Source organism: Dendropsophus ebraccatus, chromosome 12 (assembly GCF_027789765.1).
Source record: "Dendropsophus ebraccatus isolate aDenEbr1 chromosome 12, aDenEbr1.pat, whole genome shotgun sequence".
Lineage (NCBI taxonomy): Eukaryota > Metazoa > Chordata > Amphibia > Anura > Hylidae > Dendropsophus > Dendropsophus ebraccatus.
This window is the reverse complement of record NC_091465.1, coordinates 7,911,544-7,936,915: the sequence shown is the minus strand read 5'-3', so window position 1 is coordinate 7,936,915 and position 25,372 is coordinate 7,911,544. Positions and strand designations below refer to the sequence as shown.

At 46.6% G+C, this 25,372-nt stretch overlaps 1 protein-coding gene across 1 annotated transcript in view; it reads right to left on the bottom strand.

Moving 5' to 3' along the window:
• MEGF6 (multiple EGF like domains 6) overlaps positions 1–24,373 on the bottom strand; it is a 252,506-nt gene extending 228,133 nt beyond the window's left edge. The window contains exon 1 of the mRNA XM_069948606.1: positions 24,105–24,373. Within this exon, the coding sequence (XP_069804707.1) occupies positions 24,105–24,226 (122 nt within the window). The 5' untranslated portion in view covers positions 24,227–24,373. The remainder of the gene's footprint in view (positions 1–24,104) is intronic.
• Positions 24,374–25,372: the final 999 nt, after the last annotated feature.

The following is a 25,372-nucleotide window of genomic DNA, read 5'->3' as shown; positions in this document are numbered from 1 at the left end:
ATCTTGGTGTATAAGCTCTCGACGTCTATCGAAGCTAAATTCCAAGAATTTTCCCACGTGCCATCTTTAAGGATTTTCAGGAATTCGGTCGTATCCTTGCAATAGGATGGAGTTGAGTCCAGTATTGGTCTGAGCAACCAGTCGATGTACTTGGATAAGGATTCAGTGGGGCTGCCTATCCCCGAGACTATTGGTCTACCTGGGGGGGCTGTGAGGGACTTGTGAGTCTTGGGTAGGAAATACCATCTTGGTCTCTTTGGGTTTTCAGCCACTAATTTCTCTGCAGTCTTTTTACTGATCACATTCCTTTCCATGCTTTTTCTCAGAAATGTCTGGATTTTACTCTGGATTTTCACCGTGGGATCAGAGGGGAGGGGTTCGTAAATTTCTTTGTTCAGGAGTTGTCTTTCTGCTTCTTTTAAGTAGTAGCCCTGTGACATCACTACTATATTGCCGCCTTTGTCGGCCTTTTTTATGACTAGATCTGTGCGGGATTTTAACCATTTGAGGGCTTTTTGCTCTTTTTGGGTCAAGTTGGGGTCCGCTTGGGGGTAGATGAGTGCCTTCATGTCCCTCTGTACTGCATTGTGGAAAACATCAATATTGCTGCCTTTTTGTATTTGGGGGTTAAAGCTGGATTTATTTCCCCCTTTGAACTCTGACATGCTGGGTTCAGTGGTATTTATGGCAGTGTCATTACTTAATTCAGCCAATGTGATTATACTGGCACGTTCCTCTGCTGAGAGATCTGAGGCTGCGCTGAAGCCTAGGGGTCCCACTACTGTCTGCATTTCACCTTCCCGTTTTTCTTTATTTTGGTTATTATACTTGTTCTGCTTGAAAAATTTGCATAGATTAATTTTTCTGATGCCCTTATAAAGATCAATTTCGAAGTCAGCACTGTTGAATTCTTCAGGTATGCAATAGTTAAGTCCTTTTTCCAGTAAGTCTAAACAGTCCTTATCAAGATCCACTCCAGATAAATTTACGACCGAGTATTTATTGTTTTTCTTTGTTAGTGGAGGTCTTTCCAGGTGACCTTCCTCTTCTTCTCTGCTGTTCTGGTCGTTCTTTTTTGTTTTACCCCTTCCTCTCCGTGTTCTTCTCCTTCTAAAGGGGTTGGTGTGGTTTTTGGTGCGTTTTTTGATGTTCCTGCAGCTTCCGATGTGCTCCTTCCTGGATTCCCTGTAGTTTTACTTTGCTCATCTGAAGAGCTAGATTCCGTTTCTGTGGTCCAATAATCTTTTGTTTTGCGGGTTTGTTTTGGTGTCTTTTTCCTGTAACTCCTGTTTGTTTTTTTCTTTTCTTGCCAGGAAAAAACCTTTCCTTCTTCGTAATCTTTTCTGTCACGTATAAATTTGTCTTTTTTTCTTTCTTTAATTTCTGTTTGTAAGGGAACTAGTCTTCTCTCTAGTCGCCTGCAGAATTGCTGGTTTTGTTGTTCTGTTTGTCTTGTCCTCAGTTCAATCTTTGCCTTACATAGCTCTGTGGTCACTTTTTCATACTCTTCTTCATTGCGTTTAAGTGTCAGCAGCATGAATTTGAATGAGCTCTCGAGTTGAAGTTCAGTCCACTCTGCAAGGAAACTCTGATCTTCTTGGAACTGTGATACTTCTTTATATATTCTCAGTCCTCTTGGGACCCTTTTGGCATTTTTATACGATTTTAGTGATTTTACAGTCCAGAATAATCTGATTTCTTTCTCTGCCAGCTGGATGATTTTGAACTCGAGGCTTTTGGTACTTATAAGTTGTAAATCTTCTTTGAGATCGCATTGCTCAAAGAAATCCTCCACACCTTCTCTCCCTGCACCCAGAGCCAACTCTGCCACGTCCTGAACCAATAATTCTTCTTCCATATCACTTGCAGACATAAATCAGAACTGAACCACCGCGATGTGCTCAGACAAAAGTACAGTCAATTAAATCACACAAGCTACAAAGAGATGTCGGCACTATCGCATTCAGTGGTAAGCAATGCGTTCACAAATGTGTTATAAGTGTAGGAAGTGTCACTTATGGTGTCTCGGGTAACGGGATTGTTTGGACCCGATAGAGTTGCCTTTATGTGGTGCTCAGACAGGTATGCAGAGGTAAGTTAATCCAATATAATGCACAAGCCAAGTAGTGAAGCAGCAGAAAGATGACCCGTAGCACTCACCAGTCTTCAGGCAATCCGTATCTTTATTTCAGGGTGACATCAAACAGGTTGGTGTGGGGCAGGGGGAGACAGATCCAGCAGATGCTGTGCCCTCGGGCTACAGCCGTTTCGCGGGTAAACTTCCCGCTTTCTCAAGCCACTGAGGTTCAAACCCGGGAGTCAGTTAGTAACCTCTCACTCTGACGTCACCGGTGGGGGGTGTGACAGCACACAAACATAAACACAAACACACGTGGTGGAAAAGTGACACATTAAAAATGTAACAAGATGTGGAGGAAAGATGGGTTAGTTACATAAAGTACATAGTATTAGGGATCGAAGTGATCCTGAACATTGCTGGCCGCTTCTGAGTAGAATCGGTGTTCCAGTAGTTTTGCCAAAGCAAACTTTATGAATGAACTGTAGAGTAGTAGTGTAGTACCGTTCTTGGCCACACTGGTGCTGCACTCATACCAGCTTCAGCTAATGTGTCAGTTTTGTATCCAGTTGGAGATGAGGCAATTAAATGTGGCAGAAACTTCAATGGGCAGACTTGGTTACAGGAAAGCCACCAGTTCATTGCGCTCATTTAGTCCCAGGCCTCCTAAGGCGTTTGTCCTAGAAATCCATTTTGCCTCTTTCCTTAGAAGCAATTTGTGGCGATCTGTGCCTGGGGACCAGGTGTTAACTCTTTCTATCCCAGCAAAGGACAGGGCATTCTGGTCACTGTTGTGCGCGCTTCTGATGTGGTCGATCAGCCGATAACATCCTTGTCCGGTCCTAATGGATCTAAGGTGTTCTTGGAATCTTTTGAAGAAGCTTCTTATTGTGGATCCTATATAGAACCTCCTACAGGGGCAGAAGATAGCATATACTATGTAGTCGCTACGACAGCAAATGGGTTGGCGTACTTCAGCCTGATAGGCTCCCAGTGTGACCCGGGGGCCTTGTTCCATGAAGTTGCAGTAGTTGCACCTGCCACCGGTGACGTCAGAGTGAGAGGTTACTAACTGACTCCCGGGTTTGAACCTCAGTGGCTTGAGAAAGCGGGAAGTTTACCCGCGAAACGGCTGTAGCCCGAGGGCACAGCATCTGCTGGATCTGTCTCCCCCTGCCCCACACCAACCTGTTTGATGTCACCCTGAAATAAAGATACGGATTGCCTGAAGACTGGTGAGTGCTACGGGTCATCTTTCTGCTGCTTCACTACTTGGCTTGTGCATTATATTGGATTAACTTACCTCTGCATACCTGTCTGAGCACCACATAAAGGCAACTCTATCGGGTCCAAACAATCCCGTTACCCGAGACACCATAAGTGACACTTCCTACACTTATAACACATTTGTGAACGCATTGCTTACCACTGAATGCGATAGTGCCGACATCTCTTTGTAGCTTGTGTGGGCTAAAATTACTATAATACTGCTCGTATATACAAGAATATAACTACTATAATACTGCTCCTATATACAGGAATATAACTACTATAATACTGCTCCTATATACAGGAATATAACTACTATAATACTGCTCCTATATACAGGGATATAACTACTATAATACTGCTCCTATATACAGGGATATAACTACTATAATACTGCTCCTATATACAGGAATATAACTACTATAATACTGCTCCTATATACAGGAATATACTACTATAATACTGCTCCTATATACAGGAATATAACTACTATAATACTGCTCCTATATACAGGAATATAACTACTATAATACGGCTCTTATATACAGGAATATAACTACTATAATACTGCTTCTATATACAGGAATATAACTACTATAATACTGCCCCCTATATACAGGAATATAACTACTATAATACTGCCTCTTATATACAGGAATATAACTACTATAATACTGCTCCTATATACAGGAATATAACTACTATAATACTGCTCCTATATACAGGAATATAACTACTATAATACTGCTCCCTATATACAGGGATATTACTACTATAATACTGCTCCCTATATACAGGAATATAACTACTATAATACTGCCCCCTATATACAGGAATATAACTACTATAACACTGCTCCCTATATACAGGAATATAACTACTATAATACTGCTCCTATATACAAGAATATAACTACTATAATACTCCTATATACAGGAATATAACTACTATAATACTGCTCCCTATATACAGGAATATAACTACTATAATACTGCTCCTATATACAGGAATATAACTACTATAATACTGCTCCTATATACAGGAATATAACTACTACAAAACACACGGACATCTCTTTTCATTAGATAATCTGAACTCTTGAGTTTCATGCTATAAAATAATGAGCAGAATAAATGAACAAGCTCCTAAACACTAACGTATCGGGTGATCGCCGGTGACCGGCCGGTAATTACTGTACACAAATCGAGCCCAGGGCCGCTCAGACGTTGGTTGCCCCAGTCCTGGCTATACTCCAGGAAAACACAGTGAACCAGAACTCCCAGTCTGACTGGCTGCCAGACACACGGGAGGCATCTGTGCGGTGGACAGCACCATGGTGGCACAGCGCCCTGCAACAAATTACCTTCTCTGCCATTCTACAGAATTAAGTTTTTTACTGTTTCTCATCTCAATTTAATAACTAAACTTTCTTAAAGGAACACAGCACCTTCAGTATCCCATGAGTAGCTCAAGCTAAACTCCCTGGCTGTTGCAATCAGATCACTGTATTCCATATTCTTTTTACGCCTTGTGCACTGTTTGGCAGTATTATATGGACATAGGTTGCTGACCTCTCCATTCATCTCCTTGCTACTGAATTGAAATAGATGTGAGGCGCCTCAAGAGACACCCTCAAAATTAAAGGAGTATTCCACTCGAACATTACATATGATATGTTGCTGCTCATGGCGAGACTAACAATTCCTTCCATACTCGTTATTATCTATTCAGTCTCCTTCCCCCAGTCCTCAGCTGCTGCTTTCTGCTGAAGACACAAAAATATGTGTGAGCCTTTCTTTCTGTCTCCTCCTCCTGCCCCCTCCCTTCTGAGACGGCCAATATAAACAAGTCCCTGACTGACTGTATCTGCAACATTGTAGCTTCTTTGTAATGCTGTGAATTCATCAGCAACTTGACCTCAGAATAACCCTCCTAGTATTTGAAAGAATCTACAATGTTGTAGATACAGCCTCCCAGGGACTTGTTTACATCAGCTGTCTCAGAAGAAGGGGGAAGACAGAGAGAAAAGCTCACACACAGATTTTTGTGTCTTCAGCAGAAAGCAGCAGCTGAGAACTGGGGGAAGGAGACTAAATAGATCATAAGTATGGAAAGAATTGTTAGTCTCACCATGGGCAGCAAAATATCAGAAGTTATGTTTCAGTGAAATACCCCTTTAAGGTAATCCAGAGTGGAGCAACCCACCCTATAGTGCCAAGTAGGGCATATGTGCTCTCCATCTTATTCTCCAATTTCTTGTCTTACAAATTTCCCTAGTGCGCTTAGACCTTTGTATATGTGTAACACACCGCCCCCTGTTTCTCCTAAGATGTCCCATTAAGACGTGTCTCACAATGATGAAGCAGCGGGGGTCACGGTCAGCCGAGGGAATGTAGATATGGAGATAAACAGTAAGAGGAAAGATGGAGCTGGTATGTAACATCTCATCCAGGCTGACACGTCCACTGTGTGACCCTCTGCCCATGTCAGGGGATCTAACACTCCCATCCAGAGTACGAGACAACATGAAGCTGGAGCAGTGGATAGCAACTCAACTTACCAAAGGTTTCGGTTCGGCAACGTTGACTCCCAAGTTGGATGTCTCCCTAGGGAGTCCTGAAAAACACTGATACAGCCGTAGGCCAAAGCCTGTATCCATGTTCTCCTGGCAGCCCTAGGGTCATATCCAACCTCTTCAGACAGTAGGAGTCAAATGCTAAGTGTTCGGGTTCGGATGAATGCTTCCGAACCAGAACTTTTGACAAGTTCACTCCACACTCGGCAAGTTTGATCAACACTATGAACTAAGTCTATTGGGTCCAGACCAGGGCTAGTGGTGTCACCGGCACGCTGACCCATGTCTTGCCCTCCGTTTTAGGTTACTGTCCTCACTGGCCAAGAGTAGACAACATGCTGTGTGTTGGCTTCTCTGTGGAATTAATCCTGAATTTTTGCCACGGACGGGCTAACCCAAGTCCAGGCTGACCCTTCTTTTTCTTTTAGGAAGAGTTTTTACACAGGTTTCCCCTCTGCATTGGGTCATGTTCACACACCATTTCTGAACTGTTGTTTTTGCATAATTTTTTTTATGTCTGAAAATATCATTTAAAATGATAAGCTAAATTTTAAAGGTTTATAAATTTTTGTTCTTTTGACCCGAAGATAATGTCATTTACCAGTCGTTATTTTACCTTATTTGAGCATCAATAGACAATTTGCTATTGATAACCACAAAACACATTGTCAAAAAATGTCAGATTTTAATCATCAAAAAAATAAAACAAAACGCAGTTTAAAGGGGTAGTTCAGCAAAACATCTTTCATATCAACTGGTGCCAAAAAAGAAAGTGCCAGAGATATGTATTTTATTTCTATAAAAAAAAAAAATGTATCAGTGTTTATCATCTGCTGTATGTCCTGCAGGAAGTGGTGTATTCTCTCCAGTCTGACACAGTGCTCTCTGCTGCCACCTCTGTCCATGTCAGGAACTGTCCAGAGCAGCAGCAAATCCCCATAGAAAACCTCTCCTGCTCTGGACAGTTCCTGACATGGACAGAGGTGGCAGCAGAGAGCACTGTGTCAGACTGGAAAGAATACACCACTTCATGCAGGACATACAGCAGCTGTTATTCATTTATTTTGCTGAACTTTCCCTTTAACACCTCAAAAAGCGAATTTTACTGTGTGTGAACACTGGATCATACGAAAAATTACAGAAAGCAGAATCCATTTGTGGATTTTCATGAAGAAAATGTGGCGGAGTTACTGTAGCGGTGCTATGAATGAGGTTTATGGAATTATCCGTATGTAACACCAGCTGACAGCGTCTTCCTTCTGACCCCCGGTCCTAGGAGCTTACACTCAGCGGCAGCGGTAACACGTGACATAAATATTCAGAATTAGCGGCTTTCACCCCGACAGACTCGTTAACCTGCGTCTATGGTGAATAATTAATTCTAATTAGTTCGGAATAATCCTGGTGAATTATCACCGCTGATGCTGCAGCCAGGAGCGCAGCTCTGGAGAGAAGTTCAGTAGAGGATCCTGATGCTCGGTTTTCATTAGGGATATGTGCAGGGACAGTGAGGGTCAGTAGTATCTGGTGTTAAGGACAACATTTATCTGCCTCCATTCCCGCCTGCCATACTTATGCTTCGTGGTGCCATTATTCCGCCCATCTATTGGGGATTTCCTATCCTTCTTGTTTGCATCAATACATCAGAATAATCTTACCGCTCAGTGGTCCCCAGTGTCCTCCGGGTCCCTCAATGAATGATCCTGCCTCCACTTCTGAGACATACTCGTCTGACAGTGACAGCCTCCTCAGCCAATCACTGACTGAAGCTGGACAGCATAGTGGCCACTGATTGGCTGAGCGGGCTGTCACTGCTGAGACGTACCATACACCAAGACAGCAGATTTGATGGTGCAGATTTGATGCTGTGTTCAGTTATTTAAATGAAATCTGCTGTGGATCCGGTTAAGTGTGAACGTACCCTTAAGTGAAGACGAATATGCAAAGCTGCTCTCTGATGACAACTATTCGAGGTAGATTTCCCTTTAACCCGATGTCTGCAAGGATAGTCTTTGGGTATGATTGGCAATGTAAGCCCAGCCAGAAAACGCTCTAGAAAGAGCATCTACCCAGGGGCAGCTTCAGGTTTTAGCGAGCCCTCAGGCAACAGAGCCCCAGTGGGCCCCTCATCCATCCACTCATCATCCACATTCACTTGTCACACCACAAGCACACAGTACTGACACAGACATTGCTGACTGACTGACACAGACCTTACTGACTGACACACAGCACTTACAGCTCAGTCTTCTCCCTCTTCCTCTCTGTCTGGCTGCTCTCCACACTGTGAGGTTGAGGACCTTCAGGTCATGTGATCAGGTCCTTCACCCTTTTCCCTGCTCTTTGTGTCTTCTGATGTTCAGCACTCACCCTGCACTACAGCAAGGAGGCTGAACATTAGAGCACCGGACCCCTTTCCCTCTGGGCCCCTGGAGGCGCTTGGGGCCCCGACCCTTGCCCGGGTAATCGGCCCTTATCGTTACAGAGCAGGGAGCTGTTTGGTTGCAGATAACAATTCTCACCGAGGAGAACGTCCGTCTTGAGAGCTGTCTGGCTTGGGAATTGGCAATCCCAGTCATGTCCTAAGGCTTCTTAATGGAGTCAGACACTGATTTTTCCCAGAATTCCCAGTCAGGCACGTATGGTCTATAAATCTCCATTGGGCCTTCCTTGTAATGCTCAGACATGGAGGGTCCCTAAGAAGCCCTACAGCAGGGATGGGGAACATTTTGCCCTCCAGTTGTTGCAAAACTACAATTCCCATCATACCTGGAGAGCCAAAGCTTTAGCTGGAGGGCGGAAGGTTCCCCACCCCTGCCCTATAGAATACACAATTGTGTAAATCATGTTCCCCGTCCCATTCTCAGTGCGAGGTGTTAACTCTTCTGGGGATTTCCACGTATTCGCTCCCTGCAGCCATAGTCGCCTCCCCGAGCTCCTCATTCATCGCCTTAATACTGAGGATGGAAACAATTAGATGTCAATTAAAACTAATGAAAAAAAATAAACCTGCACACAAAGGCCTATTACATGGCGGCAGCGAGGGTGTGCGGCGGAGGCGCTGAGTACACATTCAGAGGATTTCCCCGGCAACTCTCATCTGATGCCCACGAATGCAGCGCAGTGCCGCTTCCCCAGTCACTCGCCAGCAACAAGGTTCTATGGAGAAGTATAGCAACAATTGTTCTGTCTCATTAGGCTCTACGCATTCTCCTCAGACACTCACCCAAACCTGTGACAACCAGGACGGGTCCAATATGACTCACATAGGATACATCCAGCTTTCCCAGGCTCCTGAATGACAAACATTAGTGTCGTTTTTTAAGTTCACTTAAAGGGGTGCTCCGGCGACATTTTTTCCTCCCTTTAAATCAACTGGTACCAGAAAGTTATATAGATTTGTATTTTACTTCTATGTAAAAATCTCCAGTCTTCCAGTACTTATCAGCTGCTGTATGTCCTGCAGGTAGTGGTGTATTCTTTCCAGTCCGACACCTCTGTCTATGTCAGGAACTGTCCAGAGCAAGAGAGGCTTTATTTATGGGGATTTGCTGCTGCTCTGGACAGTTCCTGACATGGATAAAGGGAAAGAATACACAACTTCCTACAGGACATACAGCAGCTGATAAGTACTGGAAGACTGGAGATTTTTACATAGAAGTTGACAGCAGGTTTTTCAGCAGTTTGCTCTACAGCAGCTCTTCTGTGGGATCAGACCAGACAGCTAGCCTTCACCCCCCTACACATTAATGATCCTGGACCCCCATGACCCCATCCCTGGTGTCCCTGATGATTTCCCTGGTACCCCGTTGTCCTTCCCTGCTGCACTTTTTGCCATTATTGATCACTACATACAGGAGACCCCACAGGAGCGGCCACTCTGGAGATGATCTGACCCCGGCATCTACACATCTCTATGTGACCCTTGTCAGGTCCTTACACTCTCCTATATTTCCTGCTTACAACATAAACTTCAAGAACAAACTTACTGCCTAATATATCTCACCAGTGACAGGAGCCATTACTAGGAGATGTTCTGGATGGTGTGTCTTTTGATTTACATGCACACATACATTGTTATATATATATATATATATAACACAGTGGTGCCTTGGATTAGGAGCATAATTTGTTCTGGGGTGGCGCTTGTAATCCAAATCAACTTTTACACCAAAGCAAATTTTTCCATAAGAAGTTATGGAAATGCAGACAATTGGTTCCACACCCCAAAATGATGATTCATTATTCTGAATAACATGTAAAACAAATGAAAAAAAAACATTCAGAAACAGCAGAATCTGTAATATTATAAATTGGGAAACACAAGGGCTGACAGAGACTGCAGGGAGCAGGAAGGAATGAGCAGGGCAGATGTGGGCACATACATGCAGCGCTCTCTGTCCGGGGAGAGAGGGGTTACAGCTATGGAGAGATTACCTCCACAGTCCTGTCCCCTGGTGTAAGCCCCAGCCTGAAGTGGATCTGCTATGATTTGGAAGGTGAGGGAGACTTTCATGGTCAGAGTACAGTGCTGTAGACCCCGCTATGCAGACCATGCCCCTCCCCCACTTGTGCACCCACCCAGTACAGGGAGCTCTTACACCAAAGCAATGCTCTTACACCAAGTCACAATTTTGAAAAACTGTGAGCTCTTAAACCAAAAACGCTCTTAAACCAAGTTACCACTGTGTGTGTGTGTGTGTGTGTGTGTGTGTGTGTAATATATATATATACACACACACATATACACACACACCATATTTGTTTCTAATACAAAAATAATAATAATAATAATAATAATAATAATAATAATAATATGAATTGCATATACTATAATAGCTAGAAACAACCAACAAGCACATGCACATAGACTGAGCCAAGGATCGATTCCTCTAAGCCTTTAGGTGTTCAGATACAAGGACACAGAATATTCTACTACACACTGAGTGACTAGAACATTCCGCGCAGGGGCGGGCTGGGCCGGGGCCCGGGGGGCAGGGGGGCATATGCCCCCCGGGCCGCTCTTCCCCCAGCTGTCAGGGCCGCATGGCTGCTGACAGCTGGCTGGAGTCCTCAGTGCCTCCCCTGCTTACAGCCCCGCCCTCTTCTGTCATATTTACCTGTGGCTGTGGTGGATCCGGACTGTGATGGAAGCGGCCGCCGAAGCCCCGCCCCCATACCGGTAAGCCCCGCCCCCTGTATGACCACTATGCTTTCCTATAAGCCTATGAGGCTTATGGTAAAAAGCAAACTGCTGTAGGCAGTATCTTCCTCCAGCCACCAGAGGCCGCTCTCTCCTCCCAGCTGGTTCTTCTGCAACTGGGCTAGAAGAGCCTGAAGACAGAGAAGATGGTGTCTGCAGGAAGCAAGGTACCTACACAGGAGGACATCTACACAGCAGGACATAGGGCAGGGGGAGGGAACCAAGGCCCTCCAGCTGCTGCAAAACTACAACTCCCATCATAGCTGGAGAGTGATAGGCTGTCCATGGATGATGGGAGTTGTAGTTTTGCAACAGCTGAAGAGTCAAGGTTCCCCCTCCCTGACATATAGGATACATATACACAGGAGACCTACACAGGAGGATACATATATACAGGAGGAGACATACAGAGGAGTATATAGAGCATACATATATACAGGAGGAAGCATATATACAGGGGTACATAGAGGATACATATATACAGGAGGAGGCATATATACAGGGGTACATAGAGGATACATATATACAGGAGGAGGCATATATACAGGGGTACATAGAGGATACATATATACAGGAGGATACATCTATACAGGGGTACATATAGGATACATATATACAGGAGGAGACATATACAGGGGTACATAGAGGATACATATATACAGGAGGAGACATATACAGGGGTACATAGAGGATACATATATATACAGGAGGAGACATATATACAGGGGTACATATAGGATACATATATACAGGAGGAGACATATACAGGGGTACATAGAGAAAAAGAAATGGTGTGGAGACAGCATCCATCCAGTGAAAAAATATTTTTACTTTATTTTAAGCCATTGCATATAAAAAGATTACCGACGTTTCGGCTCTAACACTTGAGAAAGGCTCAGGAGTGTTAGAGCCGAAACGTCGGTAATCTTTTTATATGCAATGGCTTAAAATAAAGTAAAAATATTTTTTCACTGGATGGATGCTGTCTCCACACCATTTCTTTTTCGCTATTGAGTATCAGGTGTGGGCCCACCTGACGGAGACTGTGCATCCCTGGGAGGTTCCGCTGTTCCAACCTTGGACTTTACCAGGGGTACATAGAGGATACATATATACAGGAGGAGACATATATACAGGAGGAGACATACAGAGGATACATATATACAGGAGGAGACATATATACAGGGGTACATATAGGATATGTATATACAGGAGGAGACATACAGAGGGCTACATAGAGGATACATATATACAGGAGGAGACATACAGAGGGGTACATAGAGGATACATATATACAGGAGGAGACATATATACAGGAGGAGACATACAGAGGATACATATATACAGGAGGAGACATATATACAGGGGTACATATAGGATATGTATATACAGGAGGAGACATACAGAGGGGTACATAGAGGATACATATATACAGGAGGAGACATACAGAGGGGTACATAGAGGATACATATATACAGGAGGAGACATACAGAGGGGTACATAGAGGATACATATATACAGGAGGAGACATACACAGCAGTACATAGAGGATACATATATACAGGAGGAGACATACAGAGGAGTATATAGAGGATACATATATACAGGAGGAGACATACACAGCAGTACATAGAGGATACATATATACAGGAGGAGACATATATACAGGAGGAGACATACAGAGGATACATATATACAGGAGGAGACATATATACAGGGGTACATATAGGATATGTATATACAGGAGGAGACATACAGAGGGGTACATAGAGGATACATATATACAGGAGGAGACATACAGAGGGGTACATAGAGGATACATATATACAGGAGGAGACATATATACAGGAGGAGACATACAGAGGATACATATATACAGGAGGAGACATATATACAGGGGTACATAGAGGATACGTATATACAGGAGGAGACATACAGAGGATACATATATACAGGAGGAGACATATATACAGGGGTACATAGAGGATACATATATACAGGAGGAGACTTATATACAGGAGGAGACATACAAAGGATACATATATACAGGAGGAGACATATATACAGGGGTACATAGAGGATACATACATACAGGAGGAGACATATATACAGGAGGAGACATACAGAGGATACATATATACAGGAGGAGACATATATACAGGGGTGCATAGAGGATTAAAACCGTAAATTCAATTTTCACAAAAAATCATTGCAGGTGGAGCAGCGTAGAGTGACGGGTTGGCGGCCGGGCAAGAGGTGCAGGTCAAGCAGGCGGCGCGGAGGTGAGGTGCATGGCGGGCGGCGGTGCGTGGAGTGTCGGGCCGGAGGTGAGGTGCAGGGCGGTCGGCAGTCCGCCTAACAGAGCCGCGACTGACCTACCCCAGCTATACATATCATGTCCTGCTCCCCTCCCGGCCACACGTGCAGGTCCCCGGTCTCTGGAGGAGGCTGCAGGGACTGTAGTGGTGATAACGTTGCTTCAGGTCCTGGAGCTGAACAGCGGGATCTGCATCCCCCAATCCCGCTGTACAGCTCCAGTAATGGCAGTGACGCTATCACCTCTACAGTCCCTGTGGCCTGCTTCAGAGACCGGGGACCTGCACGTGTGGCCGGGAGGGGAACCTGTGTGCCGGGGTGAGAGGAGGAGGGATATGTGCACTCCTGCCCCAATCACCCCCAGCTGCCCAATCCCTCTAGAGTCACCCCCAGTCTGCCTCAGTCCCCCTCTGTCACCCCCAGCTGCCCCAGTCCCCCTAGAGTCACCCCCAGTCCCCCTCAGTCACCCCCAGCTGCCCCAGTCCCCCTAGAGTCACCCCCAGTCCCCCTCAGTCATCCACAGTCTGCCCAGTCCCCCTCAGTCACCCCAGTCTGCCCCAGTCCCTCTCAGTCATCCACAGTCTGCCCAGTCCCCCCTCAGTCGCCCAAGTCTGCCCCAGTCCCCCTTCAGTCACCCCCAGTCTGCCCTAGTCCTCATTCAGTCAACTCCAACTGCCCCAGTCCCGCTTAAGTCACCCCCAGCTGCCCCACTCACCCCCCAGTTTGCCCCGTACACCCCCAGCTCTCCCAGTCATCCCCAGCTGCCCCAGTTTCCCCCAGTATGCCCCTGTCACCTCTCATCTATACCTTTATTCCCACTACACCCCTCATCTTTACCTGTACTACTACAGCCCACATCTATACCTGTACTACTAATCCCCCTCATCAGTATTACTAATACCCCCCATATCTATACCTGTACTACCTCACCCCTCATCTTTACCTGTACTACTACACCCATTATCCACTATACCTCCACTACTACACTCTACCTAGATGGAGGCACCATGTGTCCCGCTACCCCCCCCCCTCGCTTATCCCGGAAATGCCCCTGCCTGCATGTGTCCCTGCTACATAGAGGATACATATATACAGGAGGGCATAGAGGATACATATATACAGCAGTAAATAGAGGATACATGTATACAGCAGTACATAGAGGATACATATATACAGGGGGAGGCATATATACAGCAGTACATAGAGGATACATATATACAGGGGGAGGCATATATACAGTAGTACATAGAGGATACATATATATATATACAAGAGTACATAGAGTATACATATATATACAGGAGTACATAGAGGAGGCATATATACAGGAGGACATAGAGGATACATATATACAGCAGTACATAGAGGAGACGTATATACAGAAGTATATAGATGATACATATATACAAGAGGAGACCTACACAGGAGTACATAGAGGAGACATATATACAGAAGTACATCGAGTGATATAAACTATTGTAAAAATACAGTAACCCCAGCTTTCCCAGCATCTTGCGTAGTAGTCAGTATAATGAGGGTCAGGCAGCTTTCCCAGCATCTTGTATTTGTAGTCAGTATAATCGAGGTCCCCCAGCTTTCCCACCATCTTATCCTCAGTATAATGGAGGTCACCCAGCTTTCCCACCATCTTATCCTCAGTATGATGGAGGTCACCCAGCTTTCCCACCATCTTATACTCAGTATGATGGAGGTCACCCAGCTTTCCCACCATCTTATACTCAGTATGATGGAGGTCACCCAGCTTTCCCACCATCTTATACTCAGTATGATGGAGGTCACCCAGCTTTCCCACTATCTTATACTCAGTATGATGGAGGTCACCCAGCCTTCCAGCATCTTGTACACAGTTTTATGGGGGTCACCCAGCTTTTCCACCATCTTATACTTAGTATGATGGAGGTCACCCAGCTTTCCAGCATCTTGTACACAGTATTATGGGGGTCACCAGCTTTTCCACCATCTTATACTCAGTAGGATGGAGGTCACCCAGCTTTCCCAGCATCTTATACTAAATATGATGGAGGTCACACAGCTTTCCCAGTATCTTGTAGTCAGTATGATTGAGGTTACCCAGCTTTCCCACCATCCTATACTCAGTATAATGGAGGTCACCCAGCTTTCACAGCATCTTATACTTAGTATCATGGAGGTCACCCAGCTTTCCCAGCATCTTATAATCAGTATGATGGAGGTCACCCAGCTTTCCAGCATCTTATACTCAGTATGATAGAGGTCACCCAGCTTTCCCACCATCCTATACTCAGTATAATGGAGGTCACCCAGCTTTCACAGCATCTTATACTCAGTATCATGGAGGTCACCCAGCTTTCCCACCATCTTATACTCAGTATGATGGAGGTCACCCAGCCTTCCAGCATCTTGTACACAGTTTTATGGGGGTCACCCAGCTTTTCCACCATCTTATACTTAGTATGATGGAGGTCACCCAGCTTTCCAGCATCTTGTACACAGTATTATGGGGGTCACCAGCTTTTCCACCATCTTATACTCAGTAGGATGGAGGTCACCCAGCTTTCCCAGCATCTTATACTAAATATGATGGAGGTCACACAGCTTTCCCAGTATCTTGTAGTCAGTATGATGGAGGTTACCCAGCTTTCCCACCATCCTATACTCAGTATAATGGAGGTCACCCAGCTTTCACAGCATCTTATACTTAGTATCATGGAGGTCACCCAGCTTTCCCAGCATCTTATAATCAGTATGATGGAGGTCACCCAGCTTTCCAGCATCTTATACTCAGTATGATAGAGGTCACCCAGCTTTCCCACCATCTTATACTCAGTATAATGGAGGTCACCCAGCTTTCACAGCATCTTATACTCAGTATCATGGAGGTCACCCAGCTTTCCCACCATCTTATACTCAGTATGATAGAGTTCACCCAGCTTTCCCACCATCCTATACTCAGTATAATGGAGGTCACCCAGCTTTCACAGCATCTTATACTCAGTATCATGGAGGTCACCCAGCTTTCACAGCATCTGTCTATGGGACCGTTCTGTGTCATCACTGAGCCGCCCCATAGACTTATACAGGAAAGTGAGTTCTGACCCTTTCACAGGGCACAGTAGGATATTTGGTCACAAATGACTGGAAGGACCGAAGATGTTATAGGTAAGAGGTAAGAGGCCAGAGTGGTCCTTTAAGGATGGGCTGCCAGCCTGCTACTCATGGGCCAGTGCTGTGTACTTGCCCCCCGGGCTAAAATTTGCCAGCCAGCCCCTGATTCCGCGTATATCTTCGCTATGAATCATGTAATAGTAGATAATCCTGGTATTGGTAAACACAACCCCCGGCCGGCTCTCCCTCTGTCCGTCTTATCAGTTGTTGACAAGATGCTTCAACAAGCGCCAACTCCTTGGGAGGTATAAATTATCCATCATTGAGCAATGGGTGGAGAAGAGTCCAGTCTGCTCCCCCCTCCATGGCTCTATGGCCATTCCTGCTATATACAGTATAGGACAGGACACTGGTGTGTAGTGGGCAGGGCTGTATACCGAACTGGGCATTGCTGTATACCAAATAGAGTTCACACAGCCCATAAGGAAAGGGATAGGCATCTCCCATGGTACGTCTCATATACATCACAAAGGTAGTCTCTGCTATGGGGGTCGCCATAATGGTCCCCACCTTGGTGGCACTTTAGCTGTCAGGGGGGTAAAATAGCCACCACTGTGGGGTCACCGCACTTAGGAGTAGCATGGCTAGCATTGCTATGGAGGCTATTCCTGTTATGGGACACTGTACCAGTCTGTGTTGGGTGTTCCTGCGATTGGAGTACCATGGCAGACATTGTTCCGGGGGCCTGGTGGATGACCAAATACACATATCCTCAGAATCTCTTCTCATTACCTACAACCTAAAGTGGCCATGCATATAAGTTGATCCTTTTGTTCATAGGGGAGATAAGCCGCCGCCATGTGACCCTTGTTTCACTGACTATGGTATACAGCAGGGATGGGGAACCTTCGGCCCTCCAGCTGTTGCAAAACTACAATTCCCATCATGCCTTATGTCCAGGCATCTAAAACCACTAAATCCCATTATAACCTGCGATCCCAGTGACAGGTCTGCGGTATGGAGGGCGCCGGAGTAGACAGGTGGCAGGGAGCATGGCTTCCCCTACTGATAATGGGAAGGAGACCGACCTCCTTCATGTTGTGCCAACAAGGCATAGTGCCAGGCTGATACACACTAAATGTGACACAGACGTGGCCAACAGGGTCCAGCCACCGCTGCTCATGTGTCAATCTGAACACCAGCGAGAAGATGCCAGGCGCACGCTGCCCCCGGGTCATATCAGGAAGGAGAGACGGAGAGATCACAATGCATTTCAATCCCCTACTGCTCTATATTAGGTGTCTGCATCGCACACTCGGGCGGCCGCTCGTACATGCCCCTGTATTCTGAGGATCCCATGGTAGTCTCTATCCTGGCCATGTATACCAATGAGAATACTGGACCAGTCTACGACTAGAGGACCCACTATGTGCATACAATACATGGCCACACCATTCACTTTAGAGCGGTGTAATGCTTTATTTCCCCTGCAGGCACATTGAGAACCTCCCACAGGTTCCGATCACTGGCAGCCCAATCAGCAGGATCTCTTTATTAAAAGGGGTACTCCAATGAATTTCCCCTTCAAATAAATCAGTATACAGATTAGTAATTTACTTCTATTAAAAATTTCCCAGTCTTCCAGTACTTATTAGCTGCTGTATGTCCTGAAGGAAGTAGTGTATTCCTTCCAGTGTGCTCTCTGCTGCCACCTCTGTCCATGTCAGGAACTGTCCAGAGCAGGAGAGGTTTTCTATGGGGATTTGCTACTGCTCTCAACTGTTCCTGACATGGACAGAGGTGGCAGCAGAGAGCACTGTGTCAGACTGGAGAGAATACACCACTTCCTGCAGGACATACAACAGCTGATAAGTACTGGAAGACTGGAGATTTTTTTTTTTCAATAGCAGTAATTTACAAATCTGCATAACTTTCTGACAGTGATTCATCTGAAAATATTTTTTTCTCCAGAGTACCCCTTTAATCGAGAGACCCTTCTGACAAAAGCAGGTAGTCTAAAGCACTGAGCCCCTATAGGTTATCTAAGCTTGGGTGTGATTTTGCACACAACCTGAGGACAGGGGTGGCGCTGTTTTTTTTGCAAGAAAGTAGCTGTGCTTCTTCTAATCCTGGATATCCCTTTAATTATTACCGTGTAATACTTCACTTTAACTGTGGGGGCGCTGCAGAGAAACCGAGCACCTGCTGTGATCGCTGGAGGTCCAATCATTGGGGGATCCATCTAACAAGAGGGGTGTTGTCTAACAGAGCCCTCCAAGCTGTCTCATAGGCGACGCGATACGCCCAGAACGTCTCCAGATAACAGGTTCTCAGTAATGAGCCGCATTGTCAGAGGAGACGAGAGACATAAAGACGAGAACAAGTTCCCGATAAATTATCATTAAAGCAAGAAAAAAAAAGAAAAAAAAACTCCTCCAATCGGTAACACTAAGGGCAGAAATAATTGAGAGTGTGCGACAGACAGAGTCCTGCCGTAACCCTCCGCCCGCCCCACAAGAGACCCCCAATCTCACAGCCAGACGACTAAGAGTGGCAGATAGCAGAGTAACACAGTACAACGTCCTCAGCCAAGAGGCCGCTCAGCTCACCCCACACACCGACACCATTTATTATTATTTGCATTCGTTTTATAGATTGTCGTCTTAGAGATATTCACTCTACAGTATACAGCCACCTAGGGCTCAAAGTGTATAGTAATAGCCTGAGTGCTGGAGGACACACATGCTCAGCCATTATCCCTATCGATCTACTGACCTGAGTGCTGGAGGACACACATGCTCAGCCCTTATCCCCATCCACCTACTGACCTGAGTGCTGGAGGACACACATGCTCAGCCCTTATCCCCATCCACCTACTGACCTGAGTTCTGGAGGACACACATGCTCAGCCCTTATCCCTATCCGCCTACTGACCTGAGTGCTGCAGGACACACACGCTCAGCCCTTATTCCTATCGGCCTACTGACCTGAGTGCTGGAGGACACACATGCTCAGCCCTTATTCCTATCCGCCCACTGAACTGAATGCTGCAGGACACACACGCTCAGCCCTTATTCCTATCCGCCTACTGACCTGAGTGCTGCAGGACACACACGCTCAGCCCTTATTCCTATCGGCCTACTGACCTGAGTGCTGGAGGACACACATGCTCAGCCCTTATTCCTATCGGCATACTGAACTGAGTGCTGGAGGACACACATTCTCAGTCACCCTCCTTATCCACATAACCTGCTGAATGCTGGAGGACACACACGCTCAGCCCTTCTCCCCATCCACCTACTGACCTGAGTGCTGGAGGACACACACGCTCAGCCCTTCTCCCCATCCACCTACTGACCTGAGTGCTGGAGGACACACGCTCAGCCATTATCCCTATCCACCTACTGAACTGAGTGCTGGAGGACACACACGCTCAGCCCTTATCCCCATCCACCTACTGACCTGAGTGCTGGAGGACACACATGCTCAGCCCTTATTCCTATCGGCATACTGACCTGAGTGCTGGAGGACACACATGCTCAGCTCTTATCCCCGTCCACCTACTGACCTGAGTGCTGGAGGACACACATGCTCAGCTCTCATCTCCGTCCACCTACTGACTCGATTGCTGGAGGACACACATGCTCAGCCCTTATCCCTATCCGCCTACTGACCTAAGTGCTGGAGGACACACATGCTCAGCCCTTATCCCTATCCGCCTACTGACCTGAGTGCTGGAGGACACACATGCTCAGCCCTTATCCCTATCCGCCTACTGACCTGAGTGCTGGAGGACACACATGCTCATCCCTTATCCCCGTCCACCTAATACCCGTGTGATAAAGGACACACATGCTCTGTCCCCCCAGGTCTCTGCATAGGGATCCTCTGTTCACTGCAAGGCAGCCAATAGCAGTAGCTTCCAGCTGCTCAGTGAAGGGGTGGACTCTTGGCAGTACATGGCGGTATATCAGAGTAGACTCCACCAACAAAGGAAGCAAGAAGAGGCCTTACTGTCAGCTGCCAGAGGGGGAGGGAGACCTATTCTGTGCATAGCCTGAAGGGGGAGCATGGGAGCAAGAAAGATATAGAAAAAAGTTTTCTTCTTCTGCCCAGATACCCTGTAATGGTCTAATGTAATGGTAATGGCTTTTAACATACTTTACTCCACTAATGTTCTCCACCTCTGCCCCCAATGGACGCACCTGCTGCGTGATATCAGGCAGACCCCCGGCAGGGACAGACAGCATCAGCCATTGCTCTTTGTACTGTTCTGTTCTTGATAACGTCCGGGATGTTATCACCAGGACACCCTGGGAGTGAAGTGTGCGGCGGTGTGAACAGCAGGGGGCGGTACTGCACGCAGGTCACATGTTACAGTAACATAGGGAGTGTGTGAGTGTGCGGAGAGGCAGCAGCAAAAGCTCCAGAATCCCATCATGTGTCGGCTCGGTCAGAGCTCAAGTGTCATAGAGATTGTGCTGAGCTGCTGCATGCACGCTGCCTTCCCCCCTGCTCTGACTGATTGATGTACAGAGCTTCTTTTCCTGCACTAAAGCCTGTACATCAATCATACAGGGGAAAGAGGCATGCATGCTGCAGCTCAGCACAGCCTCTAAGACACTTGAGCTCTAAGAATGACACAGAGCTGACAGATTCCCTCTAAACGGTCAATAAAGAGGTTAAAGGTCAACTGCAGTACCACTTTTGGCCATCAGGTTTTCTGTTTTCTTGCATCTTTCCCTCTGTTACCTGTGGTACTACATGTTCCAGCAGACATTTAGTATAAACCCCACAGGCTGACTGTCATCTTTGGTGACGCTCTCAGACAAATGCTCAACTGGTAATTCAACTGGAAATAGAAGAAAACTGGACGGTACGGCTAAATTCTCTATAAACGATCACCGTTGTGTCAATCACCTTCCGTCCATGTGTTAAACAATGTGATTCCTAAAATATCTGTAAATCACTGCATTTATCTAAAAGTCTTGGCCACTAGGTGTCTCACTTCTCTGCCATCTGCTCTCCACTGCCTGTTGTTATAGGAAATCTGTCTCTGGTAACGGCCTCAGCAAGACAGATCACAAGTAGTGAGGGTGGGGCTTAGCATGTGCTCTGTGCTTAAAGAGAGAAGAGAGAGAAGCTGTGTGTCTGATAGCACCTTGCCAAAGCCCAGTGCATCAGTAAGCCCTTCTTTCCCCACACATTATCTATAGAAGTGTACAACTCCTCAGCCTAGCACTGTGCACCCCTGACCAGGACACTGCCCCCAGCACTATATCTCCCCATAGCAGAGACCAGCATGTGAAATTGTGCTGTGCTACAAGGGAGGAAATAACTGTGTGTGTATTACTGGCAAACAGCTCCGCTGTGCAACATGGAGGGGATTCTGAGGGGTTCAGTAACTGAAGTGAGAGCAGTAATATCACCACTTCAACACTCTGAAGGGTTAATCTAAGATATATTAAAGGGGTAGTTCAGCAAAAAAAAAATAAAAAATTCAAATCAACTGGTCCCAGCAAGTGCCAGAAATTTGTAATTTACTTCTATTAAAAACATCTCCAGTCTTCCAGTACTTAGCAGCTGCTGTATGTCCTGCAGGAAGTAGTGTATTTTTCCCAGTTTTACACAGTACTCTCTGCTGCCACCTCTGTCCATGATAGGAATTGTCCAGAGCAGCAGCAAATCCCCATAGAAAACCTCTCCTGCTCTCCAGACTGGAAAGATTACATTATTTCCTGCAGGACATACAGAAGCTGATAAGTACTGGAAGACATTTTTGGGTGAATAACCCCTTTAATGATAGCTATACTACACAATCTTTGCCTCTGTTGTTTTCCGTGACAATGATTACAGGTATAGCAGAGATGAAACACAAATCAAGGTGCCAACCGACTCAGCTCTGCTACACGGTAGGTGTCGTGTGCACTAGCGGCTGCTGGTATGCGAGCACCTTGTCATCTCTAAACCATCACAAATCCTCAGTGTAAGCAAGTGGTAATCCAATCTCTGAAAGCGCCTCAGGTAAGGTTCCAGCTGTCTGTTACCTGGTGAAATATTCCAGCTTCCCCCGGCGCTCCGGGCTCCCGACCGTGCTACAAAGGATTCTCCGCCAAGAACGCGCCGCGCATTTTACTAGACGGAGACACCAACAATCGTTTCCAGCAAATAGGAAATCGTAGATCAAACGGCAGACAAGGCGCATCCAGCGGCAGGAGCACCGCACCATGATATCCTCCCCACACACTGCAACCATAGGTGTGGATGGAGCAGAGCTGGATTTGTCATTGGGCTCGCATTAGTTGTGCACGGTGGTAACTCACAGAGTTGTGGTGCGTTTACACAGAGAGATTTATCTGACAGATCTTTGAAGCCAAAGCCAGGAACAGACTAAATAGGGAACAGGTCATAAAGCAAAGACTGTGACTTCTCTTTTCAAATCCATTCCTGGCTTTGGCTTCAAAAAACTGTCAGATTTCTCTCTGTGTAAATGCACCATTAAGATATTACAGCAAGTTTAGATGCAGTCCTGAGCTAAACATAGATGTAGCAGAGTTGAGTTTGTCATTGGACTCGCATTAGTTGTGCATGGTGGTAACTCACAATTAAGATATAGTTTAGATGCAGTCCTATGCTTAACATAGATGTAGCAGAGTTGAGTTTGTCATTGGACTCGCATTAGTTGTGCACAGTAGTAACTCACCTAGTTAAGATATTACGGTAAGTTTAGACGCAGTCCTATGCTAAACACATGTAGTAGAGTTGAGTTTGTAGTAATGTAGTAATGAGCTGCTTGGTGAGTTATGACAAGGATACAGGTTTAAATTCAATCATATGGAAACCAACACATGATACGATGTAGCAGAGCTGAAATAGTCACTGGCTGTTGTTGTCTGTGACTGAGCGGAGTTGGTCATTGATTTCTTAGTGAGTTAAGATGAAGCAGCAGGTTTGACTTCAATCCTATGGAAACCACCTGATAACAATAGATAGGATGTAGCAGAGCTAATAGGGTCATGGACTGTGGGTTTCTTTCACCTGAAACCACAATGAATATTAAACGTGCCACATAACTCAGCTCTGCTACAACTGTAACACAAAGCAATAGCAAGATGACAAACTCAGCTCTGTCATACAGTGTGATATCACAGTCACTGTAATATAATATCAGACACTGATATGAATTATGGCAAACGCTAAATCAACTCTGCTATATCATACTATGGGGCATCTGACATACTCTGCTCCACTACACCTAGGACAGAAAGTGTTATCAATGTGACCAGACGACACTCAGCTCTGCTACATCTCTAACATGAAGATGTGACGCGGCAGTTTACAAACTCAACTTTGTGCTATTTCGCAGACCCGACACACTCAGCTCTGCTAAATCCCCATTGCCAGTCTGCAGACCTGACACACTCAGCTCTGCTACATCCCCATTGCCAGTTTGCAGACCCGACACACTCAGCTTTGCTACATCCCCATTGCCAGTTTGCAGACCCGACACACTCAGCTCTGCTACATCCCCATTCAGACCTTCCATCCGAGCTACTTACATATAGGGCTGCAGCCGGGTCCCATCTGTTGCTGAGCCCCTCTCCGCTATATCAGACATCAGTAACAGTCCGCACAGGTGGAGATGCAGCAGAGCCGGGTGTGTCAGCCACTTAGCAGCCATGGCTCCCGGCGATGGGCTGCAGATTCCGGGTCCGCACTCAGATTACGGCCGTATTATCTGGCACAGGACGGGGCACGGGTCTTCTGCTCCATTGTGTGTAAAGTTACCGGGGAGCAGCTGCTTCTGATAGTTGCATTGGCTCCTCAGGGCGGGGGGGGGGGCAGTATTATATATGGGGGGTCTCTCCTGGGGGGGCAGTATTATATATGGGGGGTCTCTCCTGGGGGGGCAGTATTATATTGGGGGGTCTCTCCTGAGGGGGTCGGCGGTGGCAGCACTGGGGAGGATTTTGGAGATGTACAAGTTCTCCAGCTTCTCGTTCCAATAAGCAGCATAGACCCCCCCCCCCCCTCTTACTCCAACAGGAGCCTGTCAGCAAGGAGGGGAGGGCTTCTCCAGGCAGGTCGCCTCCCCCCGGACTAATGACACAAGATGTCCCCTCCGTGAGGAGATCCGTGTACCTGGTGTCTCCGCTCCTCCCGCCGCTTCTTCCTCCTTGTAGACCGGAGAGGTGGAGGCTCGTGCACTCACCGGAGACTCCGCCGCCATCTCCGTCCTCTGTGGGGAGAGAGCGCCAAGTTACCGGCAGTGCAGGGCGGATGGGACGTGAGGCGGAGAGCGGCGGCCGGTGCGGATGTAGCGGGGCTGAGTTTGTTATCTGTGACCTCGCTGTATAATGAGATGTCGGCTCTGAGGTCCGGGCGGGTGATCACCTCAGAGAGAGAAACCTTCTTACATCCAGTCATAGATCCCACCACAGGGGCAAGACATTCAGCCTGGGCGACCCCTCACAGTAGCTGGCTATGCCCCCCGCCATCTCTGGCTATGCCCCCCGCCATCTCTGGCTATGCCCCCCGCCATCTCTGGCTATGCCCCCCGCCATCTCTGGCTATGCCCCCTGCCGCCATAGTATACAGCATCATATACACAGGAGCACAGCACCCCGGCATAGTATACAGCATCATATACACAGGAGCACAGCACCCCGGCATAGTATACAGCATCATATACACAGGAGCACAGCACCCCGCCATAGTATACAGCATCATATACACAGGAGCACAGCACCCCGCCATAGTATACAGCATCATATACACAGGCGCACAGCACCCCGCCATAGTATACAGCACCCCGGTATAGTATACA